We start from the raw sequence: 21,483 nt of genomic DNA on the forward strand, positions 1-21,483 counted from the left end.
GAGGGGTGGGTAGTCCACAGCAGGAAGAGCAGAGGCTTCGAAGCTGGCTACATCACAGTCAGCTGAGTGGTTCCAAACCACTTAAGCCTCACGAGCCTGTTTTTTTCTCCTGTAATGGCAGGTGAAGTCTACCCCCATAAGGGTGTGAAGGTTAGATGGGATACCCACGTAAGCACGTAGCAGATGGCTTTTCACACGTGATATTTCCCTCCCACTTCCTCCTCCTTGTTTCCTGTACCAGCCTGAGTGTCTCTCTTCTCCATGCAGAAGATGAAATTGAAGAGAAATTGACTTGAAGAATAACCCTTCCAGCCAACCCCCACCCTGCCCTGCACACGCACACACACATAGATACACAATTCTTGGGGACTGAGAGTCCGTAAAGATGAGCCCCACACCAAACCAGCAGCTCTACCAGTGTGTAGGGTAGATACACACACTGTACCCATCCATAAGCCACCATAGGCAAGTTTGCTTCTCCCCAGCCCCGTACACTCAGCATTTAGGACACCACCCACTCCCTCCTGTCATGAGAGTTGCTCTCAAATGCTGGGGGTTTCTTTTGCTTTGGGGATCCCCTGCCCCCCAACGATTCTCATGTAGGAGGCCAGAATTTCACAGCGAACCCATTGGAACTGACATAGCACTGTGAAGCAGGTTCCCTCCTGGAACTTGAGCATAATTCTTCAACCTGCATCACGTCTTTGGGTGAATGAGTCCAAGAGGGAGGAGGGGCCAACTGGGGCTGCGAGTTGTAGTGTGGATCAGATTAGATGAAAGGAGAGAGGACAGCACATGCGGGGCTGGGAGGGGGCCAGGCAGAGGCGGAGACACAGACACGAGAGGTGTGCCTGGTGATGAGCAAACGGGGCTGCCAAGAGCCGGGAGGGAACACCTCCAATAAAGGCATCAGGGGCAGGAAGCTTTAGCTGCAGGCTTCCGCCTGTGCCCAGGTCCGTCCCTGCAGGTGTAGGGGAGCACCTCTGCCTGGCCCCGGAAAACGAAGGCCCCTACGAGAAGAGAGCCAGCCCCTCGGCCCAGCTGTGTCTTTCTGCTCCCGGGGAAGATGGATGGTGGCAGGCACATAGGCGAGCGGGAGCCCCTAGTCGATTATTAACAATTTGTTGCTAAGTAAACCAATAAGAAAAAAATGAAAGGCATTGTCAGGAAGCATTTTTATCATTTGAAAGGCTTTAAAAATGGAAAGTGAGGCTAATATGATAAGATTTCCCTGGAAGTTCAAAGCGCTGTAGATTTTACTCGCTCCAATGCTGACATTTATATGCACAACAGCCGGGGCCAGTTTCTCAGGGCGCGTGGACCTGGCAGCTTGCTGTCTTTCTGGGTCCGGCTCTCCCCAACAGCCCCGCGGCTTGCAAAGATCGACAGCAGCACCGTCCAGTAGAAGGATGCCGCCAGCCACAAAGGCCCGCCACACGTGTAACTTGACATTAACCTGGGAGCAAGTTTTAAAAACGGTCAAAGGAAACAGGTGAAATTCATTTAAAAAACAGATTGTATTTCACCCAATAGATCTGAAAGATGATCATTTTGATGTGTAATCAATATAAAACAATTATTGGGGTATTTTACATCCTTTTTTTTTTTTTTTTCTTAATTGTCCATCTTAGAAATAGCCCATCCCATTTGGGACCATCCACATCTCAAGGGCTCGAAGCCACAAGTGGTGAATGGTACTGCATTGGAGGGGGTGGCAGGTGGAGGGCGGTGAAAGCAGGAAGATGTGCCAAGAAGAGAGGCGGTGGGGCTAGAGAGAGAGAAGGCCACCAAGACCAGAGGATCCCAACCCTCCCATCCCCCTAGGGGGAAGCAAGCCCAGCCTGATCCACACACAGATAGCCAGGACATTGAACAAAGAGGGAGATGAAAGGGGAAGGATGGGACATGGATGGGGCAAAGGGAGGCTCCCTGGTGGCCTTTAGAGAGAGGCCCTAGAGGGAGAGGAAGCACAGGAGGTTCGGTATACTTTTTCAGTCCACTGCGTGAATGACCAATACCACTTTTTTTCACTCCCCTAGATAAATAAGCAACCTCAAAACCTAAGGACTAAAAGTCCGGAGGCCCCACACATACCCACACATCCTAAGCTCAGAGGTAGTAATACCTCTGCCCCAGGAGTATGGCAGCCTTCCGTTAAATAATCAAAGCAAGTGACTAATCCAAAGGGTCTACCTAGGGCAGCTTGCAATGTTCCCTGTGACAGAAAGGGAAATTTGGCCCCTTGTCCCACATCACGGGAGAAACTAATGGAGGTGGCACACATGTGATGAATCCAAGGCAGAAGCTGGAAGGTGTAGGTGTAGGGCTGGGGAAAGCAGGAAAGTTAGTCTGCATTCCTGGGCCAGGGCAGTGCTACCTGAGATGCGTCTATGGACCGCACCTCCAGGAAGAGCTTCTTGACCTTGCACTTCACAGCTTCCCCCCTATGGCCCCACCTGCCCGGGAAGCCCAAGGCCATGCCTCAAGATCAGTCATGCAGTCTTTGGCTGACCTGCTGTACCATCTTGGGCCATTGTGTGCCAGGGGCAACCTCGCACCGTGCCCAGAGCCCAGCATCAGGGCACTACCCTTGCTTGCCGGGGCCCTGTCCAGACCACATAAGATCTGGGTCTTGGTGAAAAGTGCCAGAACCAGCCTTTCAGAGGCTACTCTCAGAAGTAGAGATGAGGATGCCTTTATGTTTCCATTATGATTAAAAAAACAGAAACAAAACTTCAGGAATTACTGGGACAATAGGGGCAAGGTTGGGAGAAGCTTCGCATGCACCAACTGTGGGCATGTCTGCCTCGCTGCAGTTCATTAGTGCCTACTGTTTGCAGCCCAGGAGCATCACCATCCTGACCAGAGCCTGGAGCCCAGCCTGGGGTGAGCGGGATGCCCTTGCCCATCACAGATGGCCACTTTGACCACTGACTAATTGGGAAATTTAGCTGAGACGAATAGCACACAGTAGATCTGCAGTTAGGGGCAGCTAATGAGAGCTGATGAAGAGGTGGGGGCCCGGCACCCAGGCAGTGGTCTTGTCAGGCAGTGGGCGTTGTGTCTGCACAGAGGAGGTGGGGTCTGCAGGGGCGGGAGGCCGGGCTCACCGCCATCCTTCCCGGCAGCACATCAACAACGAGCACATCCACGGCGAGAAGAAGGAGTTTGTGTGCCGCTGGCAGGCCTGCACCCGGGAGCAGAAGCCCTTCAAGGCTCAGTACATGCTCGTCGTGCACATGCGCAGACACACGGGCGAGAAGCCCCACAAGTGCACGGTGAGTGGAGCTTCCAGTGCCCTGCCCCCACGCGGTGTCTCGACACTTCAGGCACAGCCCTTCCCCTCCACCCCCTCGGTCTCCACGGGGGACAGCAGTGTGGTCTCCACAGAGGACAGCCGAGCGCCTGGGGCTGATGAGGGATGTGTTAGGCATGGCTGGCCACGGCACCATCTGGGCCCCACAACGTGTTGTCCTGTGTGCTCCTGCCCTGAGAGTTCCGACCTTGGGGAGTTCTTGAGGCTGGTCACCTTTCTCTCCACCAGGAGTGCGTGCATCTTGATAACTGCAGTGGGGAGGTGCTGGTGGCTCTGTAGTTGTGACTGTGTGGCCGTGAACCCCGCGGCGGGACTATACCCCTGCAGTTCAGCCCTGCACAGAGAAAACCTTACTGGCGAGTTGCTGAAGCAACATCCCTTTGGTTAAATTTTTAAATTATTTTTCTTTTTTTTTTCTTTTCATTTTTTTGAAGATTTATTTATTTGAGAGAAAGAGAGGATAAGCGCAGGGTTGGAGGCGGGGTGGGGGGAGACAGAGGGAGAAGGAGAAGCAGACTCCCTGAGGAGCAGGGAGCCAAAGCAGGACTCGATCCCAGGACCCAGGATCATACCTGAGCAAAGGCAGACTCTTAAGCAACAGAGCCACCCAGTCACCCTGAATTTTTTTTTTTTTAAATAAAAATCTTAAAATAAAATCTTCTAGACGTTTTCCCTTGTGGTTTCAACATAATTGGTGACTATGATTAGCGAGACCTTTTTTTAGCACACGTGACTTGTCCCTCTTTAAAAGGACCACTAGTCCAGTGATGCCCTGCCCTGATGCAGCTAAAGCCTCTGGGAATTCTCCGTGAATTACCTTATAATTCTGAGATAGACATTTTGCTCTCATTTTTATATATCTGAATTCAGGCTGTCTTAAAATTGGTAGTGATGGGGATTCAACAAAATATGCCACCTTTGTTGGCAAGTGTTATTTTTTTAATTGAGATAAAACTCTCGTGCCATAAATTCGCCCTTTAAAAAATGTACAAGTCAGTGATTTTCCGTATGTTCACTAAGTTGTGCAACCATCATTGCTAGCTAATTTCAGAACATTGTCATCACCCCCAAAAGAAAACCCAGACCTATTTGCTGTCACTCCCTGTCCTCTTTCCCCCTACTCCCTAACAACCACTAATCTGCTTCCCCATCTCTATGAATTGCTCTGTTCCAGACAATTCGTTAAAACAAAATCACGCAATGGGCAGCATTTGTGTCTGGCTTTGTTCACTCAGAGAGTTTTCAAGGTTCATCTATATCGTAGCATGTATCAATACATTGTTTCTGTTTGTGGCTAACCAACAGTTCATTGTACACAAAAATCCTAGTATTTTTACCCATTTACCCAGTTGATGGATGTTTGCATTGTTTTCACTTGTTGGCTATTATAAAAAATGCTGCTGTGAACATTAGTACACGAGTTTTCGATCCTCTTGTGTATGTACCTAGAGTAGAATTGCTGGGGCATATGGTAACTCTGTGTTCAACTTTTGGAGGACCAGCCAGACTGCTTCCCAAAAAGGCTGCACCATTTTATATTCCCAGTAGCACTATCTGAGGGTTCTGATTTCTCCACATCCTTCCTAACACTTGCTTTTGATTACACTCATCTTAAGGGATGTGAAGTGGCATTTCATTATGATTTTGATTAGTGATTCCCTAATGACTGTGATGTTGAGCATCTTTTCATATGCCTATCGGTCATTTGTGTACCATTTTTGGAGAAATGTCTACTCAAATATTTCACCCATTTTTAAATTGAGTTATTTGTTTCTATTGTTGGGTTGTAGTAGTTCTAAACCCTTGTCAAATATATGACTTTCCAGTATTTTCTCCTATTTCTGTGGATTTTCTTTTCATTTTCTTGATGGTTTCCTTTGAAGCACCAAAGTTTTTAATTTTGATGAAATCAAGTTTTTTAATTCTTTGTGCTTTTGGTGCCATATCTAAGAAGCCATTGCCTAATCCAAGGTCACAAAAATATATCCCTATGTTTTCTTATGTGAGTTTTATATATTATAAATATATAAATATATAGTCTTTTACAGTTTATAAATATATAGTCTTGTTTACATAAATATATATTTATGTATAAGTAAATATATTATAAATATATAAATAAATATAAATATATAGTTTTATAGGGTAGCTCTACCATTTAGGTCTTGAATCCATTTTGAGTCCATTTGGGTATATGGTGTGAGGTAGGGGTCCAGCTTCATTCTTTTTGCATGTGGCTGTCCAGGTGTCCTGATCCAATTTGTTGAAGAGACTGTTCTTTTCCCCATTGAATGGCCTTAATGCCCTTCTCAAAAATCACTGGACACTCATATATATGAGTTTATTTCTAAACACTCACTTCTGGTCTGTTGATCTCTATGTCTGTCCTTATAGCACCACCCACAGTCTTGATTACTGTAGTTTTGTAGTAAATTTTGAATTGGGGAAGTGTTAGTCCTCCAGATTTGTCCTCCTTTTGCAAGATTATTTTTGGCTTTTCTGGGTCCTTTGCAGCAAGTTATTTTTGTAACATTCTGAGTGCTAGCAAACCTTAGCCCTGTGGTACAAACTGTGTATTGTAGAAACAGATCAATATACCAAATATACCCAATCACTGGTCAGGAATAAAGGGAAAGATGTGGAGACACATAATAACCTAGTTCCTAATAGGGTTTATGTGTCATTCTAAGGGCAGTTTTCATAGGAACATTAGATGTTATTGCACTATCTTGGAAATAGGTTCAGAACCTCCTACAATAATCCATCCTCCCTTCCTTCCTCCCTCTCTGCCACTCTCTCTTGCTCCCTCCCTCCTTCTTTCCTTCCTTTCCAAAAATGCTTCTTGAGTGCCAAAAAAAATTTTTTTTCACCAGATATTAACTACTAGGAACTAAAATGAACAAGATCTAGAAGATACCTGTTCTCTTGGAGCTGGCATCCTAATGGGAAGGCCAGATAACAAAATGATAAAGATTATAAATTGCGGTAGGGAATACAAAGAGAAAAAGGGTAGTCTTATGATTAAGAAGATCAGAGAAATTCTTCTAGAGGAAATACCAAAAGATATTCAGAGGGAGTGAACCAGGCCAGGACCCCAGTAGCCAGGGGCGGTGTGTGCAAAGGCCCCACACTGAGAAGAACTTAGTGGGGTCAAGGAACTGAAAGGAGTCCAGCATGGCCAGAAAAAAGGTGAGGGTGGCCAACTCACTCAAGGATTTGGAGCACGCTGGATTTTATTTTATCTTAGTAGGCTCCAGGTCCAGCGTGGAGCCCAACATGGGGCTTGAACTCAAGATCCTCAGATCAAGACCTGAGCTGAGATCAAGAGTCAGACACTTAACTGACTGAAATCCAGGGGCCTCTGGATTTTATTTTCAGTGCCTTTTAACATAACCATTCTAATCAGGGAGTGGCACTGGAAACAGTTAAAAATAGTATTTTCAAAGAGTTTTGAATGATACAGGAAGATTCTTAGCATGTGCCGTTGACTTTGACAAACAGAATATGTGACAAAATACATGATATGTTCCCACTTGTGATGTGAACATTCAGGATGAACTGTCAAGTCCCCAGAGAGAGACTTACCTGGATGTCGGCAGTGGCTATTCCTGGCAGCCAATGGTTTTCATTTCTCTTTTTGCACTTTTCTGTCTTTCCCAAATGTTCTAGAGTAGTCTTGTGTCATTTTATCATCAGAAAGCAGGGTGGATATTGTTAAAATCCTGGGCGCACGAGTGGAGTGTGGGGGGACGGATCTGGGGAGGAGGCAGCAGACCAGCCCCTGAGGTCGGGATCCCTGTGTTGGGTCTGGGGCACCCTCACTAACCGAACCCACCTCTTCCCAGTTCGAGGGATGCTCAAAGGCCTACTCTCGCCTGGAGAACCTGAAGACACACCTGCGTTCCCACACTGGGGAGAAACCGTACGTGTGCGAGCACGAGGGTTGCAACAAGGCCTTCTCCAATGCCTCCGACCGCGCCAAGCACCAGAACCGCACCCACTCCAATGAGGTACCACTCCAGGGTGTGCACAGTGTGTGCACGTGGGGCCCCTCTGACGCGTATGCAAATGTACCACCCCGTGGCTTCTAGTAGGCTGTTAAGTAGCTAGGTGCCTGATGCCCCTAGCCCCCTCCCCAGCCTACTATCTGAGTTCAGGACGGATCGGCAGGGCCCTGCCCCTCCACCCTGAGCAGCTGGCAATGACGTGCTACAGCTGCTGCTGCTGTCTGACCTATCATAGCTGTCAGCCCCTCACTGATAAGCCACAGAGCAGCCTTTGTCTCCCTCCCAGGTAGCCAGACGCCCTGGCAGGACTGACAGAACCCAGGGTGAGAAGTCCACTGTACCAGCCTCCCAGTCCAGGCCAAGCCCCTCAACTGCTTTTGCTCGGGCAGACTCAGGAAGGAACATTTCTAAAAACTTAGATACGTTTTGGATCCCAAGAGGATTTCCTCCAATGCTTGTAAGAAATCAGAGGCATTCCCTAAGGAATCTAAGCCCCCCAGGGTCTCTACAGACAAGAGCTAGCCTTGGAAAGGGGTGTGTTTATGTATGTGTGTGGATGTTTGTGTGGATGTGGATGTACGTGTGTATGTATTATGTGGGTCTGTGTGGATGTGTATTTGTAGGACACGTGTGTGTGTTTGTGTACTTGTGCACATGTACATGTGTATGTGCGTGTGTATGTGTGGTGTGTATGCATGGACATGTGTGTATGTGTGAATGTGTGTGGAGGGGTACTAGGGAGTGTGTCTACGTCATGTAGATGTGGTGTGTGTGTATGTGTGTGTGTGTATGTGTGTGTACTCAGGACTGAGGTTCAGAAACCCTGGGTTTTCATCTCATTCCTGAGTGACTTAGAGCCAGTTTCTTTGCCTCTATGAACCTGTTTTTCTTCATCAGAGAGATCGGGGTGTTAACCCTATCTAATAGAAAATAGTTTAATTTTCTATTTTTATACTACTTTCTATAGTATAATAGTATAATAAAATAATAGAAAATTCCAGTGCCTTGATCTGCAGGGAGGCGGCATTGCAATCACACCAAACCCCATATCCCCGACCCCCTCCCTGGTCTCTGATCTGTGTCCCCAGCTTGTGATGAGGGCTTCCTCAGCTATGCACTTACCCACACACAAAGATAGCAGATCAGACTCATGGGGCTGAGCTCCTGCAGGCCTGGAGCTGGCCTGACTCCATCCAGCACCTTCTGACTATACCAGCCAAAGGACGTGGCATCGCTCCAGGAGAACGGGGAGTGCTCCCACTCAGAGTCTCGTAACACATGCCTGCTTCTCTTCCCAGAAACCCTATATCTGCAAGATCCCAGGCTGTACCAAGCGATACACGGACCCCAGCTCCCTCCGGAAGCACGTGAAAACGGTACATGGCCCAGACGCTCACGTCACCAAGAAGCAGCGCAACGATGTGCACCTCCGTGCCCCCCTGCTCAAGGAGAACGGGGACAATGAGGCCAGTGCCGAGCCCGGTGGCCGGGGCTCTGAGGAGAGTGCTGAGGCCAGCAGCACCAGCCAGGCCGTGGAGGACTGCCTACACATCAAAGCCATCAAGACCGAGAGCTCCGGGGTAAGCAGAGCAGGGCAGTGCAGGCCCCAGTGCATGCCTCCCGCCCCCAGGAGATCAAGCCCAGCAGCACGAGGGCCCAGAGCCCCAACTGCAGCTGTGGGCTCTGTCTCGGGATCCCCTCCTCTAAGCGCACGACAACATCCTCCTCTCTCCAGCTCAACTTTCCTCCCTTCACGACCTTGGGCCTCTTATAGAACCTGTCTTGTGCCAGGTCCCGTAGTTCTAGGCAGGGCCGTGGGCCACAGGGATGCCTGGTCCCACATGGTCAGTCTGTGGGTGGTTCCTGGGATTTGCCTTTCCAACTAGCATCGAAGAGCTACAGTTGGTCCCCTTCCCTCTGTCCTGTCTCTGTGTCCTTGCCCCTGTGGCCTCCACTCCTTTTGTTCTAACCATCTGTTCTTTGTTTCCACCTCTTTCTCTCGACTGTACCTCCCCTAAGGATAGACGGTACTGAGGTGAGCAGGGAAGCCCGGCCGCGGTGTGGGCGGGCTGGCGTGCTGAGGGCGGGCTGGGGAATTGGTCCCAGCCTGCTGCTTGGGCGCAGGCTGATAGGGCAGTCCAGGCCCCTCGGGAGCCTAGTAAGATGGGTTTGGGTCGGTGGGCATCAGGCACTGCAGATAGAACCCCCAGGACAGATAAAGGCTGGAGGCAGGAATCAGGCTGGCAGCTATAGGAGCGAACCATGGGGACAGAACTTCCCCGAGGGGCAGAGCTGAGAGGAGGCACAAGTTCAGGGCACAGAGGAGGAAAGGACCAGCCAATGGAGGGTCTTGAGTGCCAACCTGAGAAATGCAGGTCTTGCCATGGGCAGAAAGGAGCACTGTCACCAAAAATTCTAGAAAATTCTGGAATTTGGGAGCATCTGGCCTGGGAATGAGCCCACAGGTGCTACATCTGAAGTGAGCCTCAGCTGGGCTTAGAGCCCCCGTCCCATTGGAGGCAGCCTGGGTTGTGTGGAGTCCTGTGTTGTACACACGAGCCCCCCTCTGCATGGACCAGAGTGGGGGCTGGTTCAGAGTGGCCCGTCAGTCAAGGGCTTGTGTCCAGCAGGTCCACACTCCCTGGTCTTCCTGGCCCTTTCCAATAACCTGCCTCTGGCCTGTTAAGAAGGCACCAGGTCAACAGGCCCCCACAGCTCCTTGTTCCATCACACAGCACGTCCCTGTTGTTGGGAACACTGAGCACCCTCTTGGATGTCAACTTCACGCAGCCGTGGCTGCCTCTGTGGGGCAGACCCCAAGTGTCCCCACATACTGAAAGCTCAGCATGCAGAGCTCTGGCCCAGGTGCTGGCCCAGACAACCAAGGAGTGGGAGGCAGGAAAATGTGGCGCCTTCTGCCTCTCAGGTGCCTTCCGCCTACCGGAAGCTTTCCATACAGCCACTGACCCTGTCCCAGAGACAGCTCAGGTGCCTCTTCTAGTTGGGGGAGCTGAGGTTCAGAGAAGTGAGGTGGCTGGGCCACCTGCTGCAGACAGACAGTGACGCTCAGAAGCTCTCTGCATGGCAGCCTCCTTCCCAGGTGTGCAAGGGCAGTGTGTGTGCACACAGGGCTGAGGGCCAGGGGGATTCTCGCACCCTCTGAGTCTGTGTCTTCTCACACCCCCTCACCCCGTAGCTGTGTCAGTCCAGCCCCGGGGCCCAGTCATCCTGCAGCAGTGAGCCCTCTCCCCTGGGCAGTGCCCCCAACAATGACAGCGGCGTGGAGATGCCAGGGACAGGGCCCGGGAGCCTGGGAGACCTGACGGCTCTGGATGACACGCCCCCGGGGGCCGATGCCTCAGCCCTGGCCGCTCCCTCTGCTGGTGGCTTGCAGCTGCGCAAACATATGACGGCCATGCACCGGTTCGAGCAGCTCAAGAAGGAGAAGCTCAAGTCGCTCAAGGATTCCTGTTCCTGGGCTGGGCCGGCTCCACACACCCGGAACACCAAGCTGCCTCCCCTCCCAGGAAGTGGTAAGAGGGGGCCCCGGGTGTGTGGGCAGGGGCGGGACAGGGCCTGGGCCAAGCACCTGGTAGATTCACCTCCATCGAGCGCCATGTCCATCTCACCGGATGCCCACAATAGAATAGATCTCACCAGCCCATTGCACAGATGAAAAAAAGTGAGGCTTGGAGAGGGGAGAGTGCCCCATTCAGCTCAAGGGCAGGCCCTAGTGGCTCCAAAGCCCGTACTTTTCCAGCTCTACTGCGCTTCTGCTCTGGGCACTGTGGCCAAGGCCCTAGGGAGAAGAGCACTATAATCCCAGCCCCTGTGTTTAGAAGGCCATGCTGTGAGAAGCACACTGGACCAGGGAAGGAGCCAGGGAGCGAGGACAGAGCTCGGGCTGGGGCTGGGCAGAGGAGAGAGACAGCACGTCAGCTAGGGAAGCACAGGGACTTCTGCATAAAGTCAGTCTCAAGAAGTGCTGGCCAGGCTTCAAGAACCAAGGCGACTGTGCCAGACAGTTAGCTGGACCCACAGCCAGTGTGGTGGACACTGAGATGTACCACCCAGGTGTCTCTTGAAGGGAGGCTTTGTTGCCCTAGCTGTTGCAGGAACTGCAGGCAAATGGCCTTCAACTCCTGGCCTCATACAGAAATCGCCTGGGCTGTAGACAGCTGCCTCACCCAAGGTCACCCTTTTCTGGGGTGGCCCCCATCCAGGGACTGATCAGGGCAGGAGTGTGAGGCCGTTCAAGGCCCAGAGCTCCCTGTGACATCAGCTGCCGTGGGGCCTGCAGACCCGCACGCACACACACACACACACACACACCCTTGGCACTCTGAGGCCTTTGCTCCCTTTCATGGGTGTGCATCAGGGGACTGCCTATTAGCAGCCTCCGGTCAACTCAGCCCCTGGGATGCCAGCCTGGCCTCAGCCACTCCCAGATGGTGAAGGTGCAGGGCCGTGGCCAGGGCCCTCCCAGGCTCCTCCTCCCCTGCTCTCAATAACCTCTTCCTACCGAGAGGCATGTGTTACCCACAGCTGGGGAAACTAAGGATCAGACAGAATGAGAATTCAGGGCCGGGCAGGCCATGACAGCTAAGATTGGAATCAGGCCTCCTGACTCCCACTGGGCCATCATTTGTTCACTTACTGGGCTCCCCGTCCCTCCTTTCATCTAGAAGTCGTCGGTTGAGGGCCAGCTGTGTGCCATGCCCTGTACAGGGCTCCAGCGGCCACAGGCTGAGCTGGGTCAAAGCCGGCAGAGCACCCGCGCCCTGGCCCGGGCTGCTGACCCCTCTCCTTTCCCGCAGGCTCCATCCTGGAAAACCTCAGCGGCGGCGGGCCAGCCGGGCTGCTGCCCAACCCGCGTTTGTCGGAGCTGTCCGCGAGCGAGGTGACCATGCTGAGCCACCTGCAGGAGCGCCGCGACAGCTCCACCAGCACAGTCAGCTCCGCCTACACCGTGAGCCGCCGCTCCTCCGGCATCTCTCCCTACTTCTCCAGCCGCCGCTCCAGCGAGGCGTCGCCCCTGGGCGCCGGCCGCCCCCACAACGCCAGCTCGGCCGACTCCTACGACCCGATCTCCACTGACGCGTCGCGGCGATCGAGCGAGGCCAGCCAGTGCAGCGGCGTCGGGGGCGGCGGGGGCGCGGGGCCGCTCAGCCTCACTCCAGCGCAGCAGTACAGCCTGCGGGCCAAGTACGCAGCGGCCACTGGCGGGCCGCCCCCGACCCCGCTGCCCGGGCTGGAGCGTGCGAGCCTGCGGACCAGGCTGGCGCCGCCCGCCCCCTGCCCGCGCCCGCTGGGGCCTCGGCGGGGCAGCGATGGGCCCGCCCACGGCCACACGGGGCCCGCACCCGCCTTTCCCCACGAGGCGCCGGGCGGCGGGGCGCGGCGGGCCAGCGACCCAGTGAGACGGCCCGACACCCTGGCCACGCCGCGGGTGCAGCGCTTCCATAGTGCGCATGATGTGAACCCGGCCCCGCTGCCGCCCTGCGCCGACCGGCGAAGCCTCCGCCTGTCAGGCCTCGCGAGCGCCGATGGCGGCCTGGTCCGCAGCGCCTACTCACCCCGGCCGCCCAGCATCAGCGAGCACGTGACTATGGAGGCCTTGGTTGCGGGCGCGGACAGCGCAGGGCCCGACATGGGCCTCGTGCTGCCCGAGGACGACCTTGTGCTGCCCGACGACGTGGTGCAGTACATCAAGGCGCACGCCGGTGGGGCCCTGGACGACAGCCCCCCGCAGGCCTACCCCCCGGAAAGCACCTGCTTCTCCGAGAACCCCAAACTGCCCAGCCCGGGGCTGCCTGGCCCGCGTAGGATGGTGGCCGCCGACTCCAACGTGGGCCCCTCCATCCCGGGGCTGGGAGGTTGCCAGCCGGGCTACGGGACCCCCTCCAGCCTGAACAAAAACAGCATGCCTGTGCAGTGGAATGAGGTGAGTTCTGGCACCGTGGACACGCTGGCCAGCCAGGGGAAGCCTTCGCCCTTCCTGCAGGGCAACCTGGCTGTGGTGCAGCAGAAGCCAGCCTTCGGCCAGTACACAGGCTATGGTCCTCAAGGTCTGCCCCTGAGCCCCGGGGCCCTGGACAGTGCGCAGACACACTTCCAGCCCTGCGGGGGCGGTCCCTCTGTGCCTAGGATAAATTATATGCGGCAGCCAGGGACAGGTGGTCCGTGTCCCAATATGACCACCACCGGGAGCCCCCACACCAACTATGGCCAAGCCCACCCCCAGTTGAGCCCCAGTACCATGGGTGGGGCCCTGAACCCATACCCCCCATCCTGCAGCAACACGGTGGCCAAACCAGTCCACCTGGGGCTCCCCCAGCAAATGGAAGTTGCTCCCGAAGCTGCCATGATGGGCAGCAACCACAGGGAACTTGGAATCACCAATTCCAACCTGACCGGGATGCCACCCCTTCACTCAACCCAGAGCTACCCACAGCAGAGCCATCACCTGGCAACTCCCATGAGCCAGGAGGGCTACCGCCAGGGCTCCCACCTTCTGCCTTCCCAGCAACCCGGCTTCATGGAGCCCCAGCAGGGTGCTGTTGGGGTGGCCGGATCCAGCTTTGGTCTAGTGCAACCCCGGCCACCCGCTGAGCCCAGCCCTGCCGGCTGCCACCGTGGGGTGCGGGCTGGACTGCAGCTGGCCTATGCCAGGGCCACCAGCCACGCCATGGCCACTGTGTCAGCCAGCCAGGAGATGGTCGATGTGCCCAAAGGAGCGATGAGCAACGTGGTGTCCCGGCCTCCTCAGCCAGCCCCACAGGACGTGGCCGGGACCCAGGATCACAGCATGCTCTATTACTATGGCCAGATCCACATGTACGAACAGAACGGAGGCCTGGAGAACCATGTGGGCTGCCAGGTTGTGCGGCCCCAGCCACCGCAGCCACAGGCTTGCCCAGACAGCATCCAGCCCCAGCCCCTGCCCTCGCCGGGGGTCAACCAGGTGTCCAGCACAGTGGACTCCCAGCTCCTGGAGGCTCCCCAGATTGATTTCGATGCCATCATGGATGATGGCGATCACTCAAGCCTGCTTTCAGGCGCCCTGAGTCCCAGCCTCCTCCACAGCCTCTCCCAGAACTCCTCCTGCCTCACCACCCCCCGGAACTCCCTGACTCTACCTTCCATCCCCACGGGCATCAGCAACATGGCTGTTGGGGACATGAGCTCCATGCTCACCAGCTTGGCCGAGGAGAGCAAATTCCTGAACATGATGACCTAAGGTCCCAGCCCTGGGCGCTCAGCAGACTCGGAGGAGCCATCACTTCCCAGAGCATGGGGCTCTTGTCGATTTTGCCTTTTTCCAAAAAAAGTATTAAATAGGTCTGAGGGAGTATTGCCAATGACCGGTTCAGACCACAGTGGCTTTAAGGGCAGGTTTGTGTGTATCCTGTCTGATTTTCTTTGGGGTTATTTTTCGGAACACTGCGAAAAGTCTCAATGAGAAAGGCAAGGTAGAAATGAAAAACTCGTTGGCATAGTGCTTCCCAGCCTTTGGTGTTTATGGGACCAAATTGTTCTGGCGTCTTTTCCTCTGTCATTTGGCTAATGAGGGATTCCGTTGGCTGAGGGCTTTCCAAATACATGAGGGAAGAGGGTAGAGGGAACCACATTTGGGTTTGAATCTGAAAGCCATACTGGATATTCTGATCCAGGATGATAAGCTTCTCATTCCCATACGGGCGAGGCAGAAGAATTCTATGAAGCTTACTTCTTGAGGCCTCTAACATCCCCCGTGCTGTAGAGGAAGAAAAAAAAGATTTTTACCTGGATTTGGAAGTACATCCTGATTCCAGGTTTCGTAGAGCGGGCGCGTCTGCCCCACCCCCCAAAGCCAAGTTTGTGACTGGCAGACTGTCCAAGTGCATACAAATGAATGAAGTATGGAAGGATTTCCAGAGAAGAGAAAGAAAAATTGTAGTCCTTGGGGCAAGCCCAGCTGCTGTCCTGGCTTCTCCAGACCATGTTTGCAGTGTTCATGCATGTTGAATGTATCCCTTCCTGGAAAGAACACTTACTTCTAAATACCTCGGGGCTGCTGGAGCTGCTTTGGGTTAAGGATGGACCCAGGTGAGCCAAAGCCTGGCATGGGGCCTCGAGAAAGAGGGAGAACGCCAGGGGCCCAGCCTCAGGCCACCCTGAAGCTCCCTCATAAAAAGAGGAAGTCGTATGTTTACCCAATCCTGTTTCTCCAATGCACTGTCCACCCACCTTACCACGGAAAAGCCCAGGACTTGACAGCAGCCTCTGCCCAGGCTCCCAAGCTGTGTTGTCCACTCACCTGCAGCCCAGTGGTCTGTGCCGAGGCACAGTGTGCGGTCCCTGGATCTTCTAGATTTCCTTCCCTACATCCTCCTGCTCATTTTGCAAAGTACGATGACGTGCATGGTGTTTTGGTGGGGGTGGGAGGATGACAGGGTTGATTCTTGGGACCCTGAGGGACCATCACTGAATTTTCCTGTTCAGTGCAACCCAGCCCCACCTGGAAATGGCATTTGGAGCTGGCATCAGAAGACATCGTTCCTGAACGTACTGGAGGGTGACTTGATGCCTCGTCCACACCACACACATACACACACCGCACACCATTCCCATGTTGAATTAGTGGCGACCTTGCCGAAACCAGCCGCACCACTATGAGCCTGATCCTGTGACCCTTGCCTCAACCGGGGCAGGACCAAAACCTTACTTGGGCAGTCCACATTCCAGCACATCGGATGTTTTGTTAGGGTCCATAAACCAAGCCAATGCCAGATAACATCCCTGGGACCCCTCCAAGGGTCTGGGCTCAGTGACGGTGTTCACTCGCTCCCTGAGCTAAGATTTTGCTAGCCCTTCCCAGCCTGTGTATAGACTGTACAGAAGGCATCATCCCTGAAAATACTGTAGGTGAATCAGCAAGCCAAATTTATATCTCCAAAATATTTAGCTTTTTCTACAGCTCCGCGTGAATTGAGATGACACGCTCAACTTGTAAATAAGTCTTTTTGTACATTAAAAAAGTAATTTTTTCATAATTTATTTTGTCTATCTGCTTCTTCCTTGACAGGAGTTAATGAGAACCTGAGCAGTAAATTTGGTGCATCTGAACAGAAACTAGACTGTATTTTTTCACAACAGTGTCAAAATTGACTGTCGCGCCTTTGCCGAGAAATGTTTAATGCTGAAGACATTTAGTGGCTGTTTATTGTTGTCTCTGGGGGTGAGGGGTGGGCAGGGCTTGACGATTTACTAACCGGCTGTTCTTTCGGCAAGCTGATCTGAAGATCTAAGTTGCTTTGCCGAAACCTTGTGTACCAGATCCGGGTATATTCCCAAGCACTCGTCCCAAAGCAATCCTCAGGTCGGATTCCCTCTTTGATGGGTAATCTGATGAGCACTCTTGAGTCAGGGTGGGGGTCAGGGGAGAAGATAGACCTTTGTGCTCTGGTGCTGGCAAAAGGAGAAAGGACAGGCAGGTGGATATGCCTGAGCCGTAGGAGGTGGCCCTGGCAAGGACACGGGGCCAGGGGAGGCTGGGGCCCAGATCTAGTAAGCCAGCAGTCAACCATTAGCAGTGATCAGGCCGCTCTAGGGAACCTCACGGAGCCAGTAAGCAGGGCGCAAGGACTGGGATGGTTTCTGGGACAGAAGAACAGCGGGGAGGGTCTAAGACTGGGTTCAAGGGGATAGAAGTCCCCTTCTGTAGGGCCAGAAATGCTGGGCCCCTGAACTCCCTCCTCTCCATGAGAAAAAGCTTGCCACCTGGCTCAGAGAGTGTGGAGCCAAAGCCACGTAGAGAGCATTCGGTTTGGCGGCATATGACAAAGTGGACTGAGGAAAGGAGGAAACCCCCAAGGAAAACAGAATTAAGTAGTTTGCCTTTCTGCTGGGCACCCAAAGTCTTCCGTGTAGGACTGGCCATAGTTTCCTGCTAGAAAGACTATAGCCCGAGTCACACTCTGGGGCCTCATTCTTCTGTGAGGAAGGCTCACTTAGCTGAGGGCACCCTCAGGAGGAGGTAAGGAGCATGCCTGCGCCCTATGTCTGCCTCCTTCTGAGCTTATTTGAAGGCCTGTGTGTCTCCTCTACCTCACCACATGGTAAGTCTCTGGAAACAGCTCTGAGGGCAGAGGGAGGCCACAAATTGTTCAGCGCTGAGACTTGATGATTCACAGTGTTAAGAAGCCCATCATGGCTCCAGGCCTCCATCAGCTAACCTTGGCCAAGGTCATACTGCATACCAAAATCCAGGAAGCTTCGGCATGCTGAACCTCTATGAAACTTCTGAATCTAAGCCAACTGAGGGTTGGCTGATCTAGGTTGGGCTGTGCTGGGCAACTGGGGGAGGGGCTAATCCAATCAGTTTGGCTGGGGCACAACCCCACGGGACTCTCCTCGTCCTCGTAGGGCCAGGAGGCTGGCCTGGCCATTGCCTTCTTGTGGGGACAGCTGAAGCACAAGAGAATAAGCAGAAAAATGAGGATTCTCTTTAGGCCTCCTCTCTGAACCATGGAACTGGTCAAAGCAAGTCACTTGGCCAAACCCATCAGCAGTGACCTGGGCAAGTGCTTCCCTTCCATGGAAAGGAGAAGGAGAGAGTAAATATCTCTCAACAATATATAATCCACCACAGTCTGCCTTCAAAGACTGTGATGCATGTCCCTCCCACATGTAGAATATACTCACACCAGGCCCCCCGAAGTCTATACACTTGATCATCAGGCTCAAAGTCAAGGATCTTGCAATCGACACCTGTCGTGGATGAGGCTCTTCTACCCAGACACTTAGGAACTAGAAAAGCTCTTAGCCCACCATGCACATGCATACTCCCAACGTACAGTGGTGGCATGCCCCTCTCCTAGCTTGGTCATTGCCGAACAGTATTTGAAAACCTCCTGAGCAACTATTTTCAGAGCCTCCCGCTGGGTGGAATGTTTCTTGAATTGTTCCCCAGTTCATTTTGCTCCATGGCTCTGGCTTCCTCAGTTGAGGTCATCTTCCCTTTGGCTCAGCCCTTCAGCTTCTGGGGAGGGCCTGGGGAAGCATGCCCTCCATGAGCACACAGTAACTCTTCAACCTCTTCCTGTCTGAAGGAAGTTAGGAGCCTGCCACTCTTTACTTCCATCCCCCTGAGTCCATGCATTTGCACACTCAGCTCTCTCAAACATTGTGAGTCTTCGGCATATTTGATTCCAGTCAACTCTGTGCCAAAAGACCCACCCATGTCCCTTCAGTGACACGTCTCATCCTACGTTAGATGACTGGGACCTGACACCATGCTACATGGGGCCATGCCCTGAAGGTTTCTAGGTACCCTGTTATCACTGAAAGGATAGTCAAGAGCCACTTTATTCCTTTCCAGGACTGAAAACAAAGAGCACTAGAATCAAGGGCACATCCTTGACTTTGTCTTTACTCTCATGCTGTCCTTCACTGGAACTGCCTGGACTCTGTATCTGTCCCCCTCCCAAGCCAAATCTGAAGCTAAAGATCTCTTAGTGGCTAGAGAGACTGGAGATGAGAAATAACTTCATTTTCCAAATCCTGCTTAAAACTGGCCGGTTCCTTTCTGCACCCATCTCCCACTTGCTGTACCTTATTTATGGCTCAAAAAAGCTCATGTTGACAATCTTCTGCCTGGAAACTGGCCTGCCAAATTCCACAAATTCATAGGAACATTTTCTCCCTCCCAAACTAGCATAGGCTGTAATCTTACCAAATATTTCTTCACCACATGCACCCAGGTCACTGTTTTTCTGGCCATTTTTCCAGCCTCTTCTAAATTTCCTGATTGTCCAGTTCCAAAACTATGCTGCATATTTCTGGACTCTGTTACATTACTCTCCCATTTAGGTACCAATTTCTGAATAAGCTAACAATGGCCCCCAAACGCTATCTAACAAAAACCCACAAAAGCCCCGAAGCATAAAACAAGCAGTCACTTAGCTCAGAAGTCCGCGCATTGGCCCCAGGGGGCTTCCCTCGGCTGGGCTCACTGATGCAGCACAACTCCACTCCTGGGCCTCCTTCCCTGGAACCAGAGCCTTGCTTGGACATCTACAGGCGAAGGCACAAGTACCTAAGGGGAAGGAAAACACAGGAGGCCTCTGAAGGCCTTGGCTTGGAACAGGAAGCAAGTCACATGACTGAGCCCGAGATCAATGGAAGAGGGAAGAATATGTCTCCCACAGAATCAGAGAAGGCAGGTATCCTAACAATAATCCAATCTATGATGTCTGACCAGCTCTGATCCTAGTAATACTGGCACTGTAGCCTCCATCTGTCCCCCGAGTCTGTATCTTAGTTGGTTCTACACCCAGAAAGGGAAGACAGCAGGGTCATCAGTTGGTACTTTGTAACCAGTGATGTCCCAAAGCCAACTCCTAAGCCTCTTAATCATATCTCTCCCCAACTCTGCAACTGACTTCACATCGGTAACTGAAAGTTGGCTGTGCTGGGAGAATTTACACCATGGAGATTGGCGAACACCATCACTTGGGGGCTTCTCCATCCTGTCCCCTGGAGAGTCATTATGAAAGATTTGCCAGTGTACCTGCTAACATTCTCAAGTACTGTCAGTTGTCAATAGACTGATATGCCCAGGGGTATTTTTTAAGTATATATGGCAACAAAACCAGTTCTTCGAGGACTGGATGAGCCCAGAGTGCCATGAGCATGGCTACCCTGGTCATCTAGCTTCGCGGTTTTCAAACCTGAAGTCGTGCAAACACTGGCGTGCCTGGGTGGCTCAGTCAGTTAGGTGTCTGTCTTCAGCTCAGGTTATAATCTCAGGGACCTGGGATCCAGCCCCACATTGGGCTCCCTGCTCAGCAGGGAGTCTTCTTCTCCCTCTCCCTCTGCTCCTTCACCCCTGTTCATGCTTGCTCACTCTCTTTCTCTATATCAAATAAATAAATAGGGAGTAGCAGGCTGAGATGACATCAGGTCACAGGAGTTCAGTTAGATAGTTATCAAACCACTCTGAACACCTACAAATCCAACAGGAGAGCAAAGAGAAGCGCAGCAATTTTAGAAACAGAAAACTGACCACTTTCTGAAAGGTAGGACATGCAGAGAAGTGAATCCAAAGAGATGGGAAGATAGACCGCGGTGGGGAGGAGCCAGCTCACGGCAAGTGGCGGAGCAACAGAGCACAAAATCTGATCTTTTAGAAGTCTGCTCCAATGAGGGACATCGCTCCAGAGGCTTAGCCAGGGTGGATCCCTCATGGGGACAGCATGGTCTCAGGTCCCACGGGGTCACTGAAGGATCGGGATGTCTGAGTGTAGCAGAGCTCGCAGGTATCAGAGCAGAGAAGCCGGCTACAGAGACAGAACAGAGGAATGACCTCTCAGCTCGGGGCTACCTTAAACCATGATCCGTGGCACAGTCAGACCACTGCTCTTTGAGCAGGGACCACACAAGTGCCAGATCCGGGGAGACTCACCTTTCTCCTCTGGGGGCAGGAATCTGCTGGGTTTGGAGACTCCAAACAGGGCTGTGTGCCAGAGACAGAAACACTCGATCACAGGCCAGGTGAACTCAGAGTGCAGCCAGAGACCAGGGAGACAGGAGTGGTTGAACGCTTTTCTCCAAGGGTGCCCTGAGGAGTGGGGCCCTGAGCTCTTGGCTCCTCTGGGAGGCTGCATTTTCATTCCCATCCTCCAGAGCTCTACAGAAAATGTTCAGGGAACAAAAGCTCCTGAGAGCGAACCCAAGCAGATTACTTAGCCTGGCCCCCAGTAAAGGCTGCACAATTCTGCCTCAGGCAAAGACATTTGAGAATCACAGGAACAGACCCCTCCCCCAGAAGATCCGCAAGAACATCCAGCCAAGACCGAGCTCACTGATCAAGGAGAGCAGCAGAATTCCAGAGGATGAGAAAGCAAAGCATGGAATTCATGGCTTTCTCCCCATGCTTCTTTAGTTTTGCAAAGTTAATTACTTTTTTTTAAAAAATTTTTCTTATTCTAATTTTTTAAACTTTTACTCTTTCCTCTTTTAATGTTTTTTACTAGTTGATCTTAACAATACCTTTCTTATAAAAAAATCTTTTTGAAACTTCATTATTATAGTCATATTTTATCCTTCATTGTAACTAACTTTATTTTTTTTTGTATACATATAGGGCTTTTTTCTTCTAAAAAATTTTGGGATACA

General features: G+C 52.4%; 1 protein-coding gene across 1 annotated transcript in view; it reads left to right on the forward strand.

Moving 5' to 3' along the window:
- Positions 1-16,362, forward strand: part of GLI2 (GLI family zinc finger 2) — a 246,775-nt gene extending 230,413 nt beyond the window's left edge. The window contains exons 10-14 of the mRNA XM_044242640.1: positions 3,129-3,278; positions 7,162-7,326; positions 8,622-8,903; positions 10,520-10,856; positions 12,141-16,362. Coding sequence (XP_044098575.1) covers positions 3,129-3,278; positions 7,162-7,326; positions 8,622-8,903; positions 10,520-10,856; positions 12,141-14,563 — 3,357 coding nt within the window. The 3' untranslated portion in view covers positions 14,564-16,362. The remainder of the gene's footprint in view (positions 1-3,128; positions 3,279-7,161; positions 7,327-8,621; positions 8,904-10,519; positions 10,857-12,140) is intronic.
- The last annotated feature ends 5,121 nt before the right edge of the window (positions 16,363-21,483 follow it).

This window comes from Neovison vison, chromosome 3 (assembly GCF_020171115.1).
Source record: "Neovison vison isolate M4711 chromosome 3, ASM_NN_V1, whole genome shotgun sequence".
Classification (NCBI taxonomy): domain Eukaryota; kingdom Metazoa; phylum Chordata; class Mammalia; order Carnivora; family Mustelidae; genus Neogale; species Neogale vison.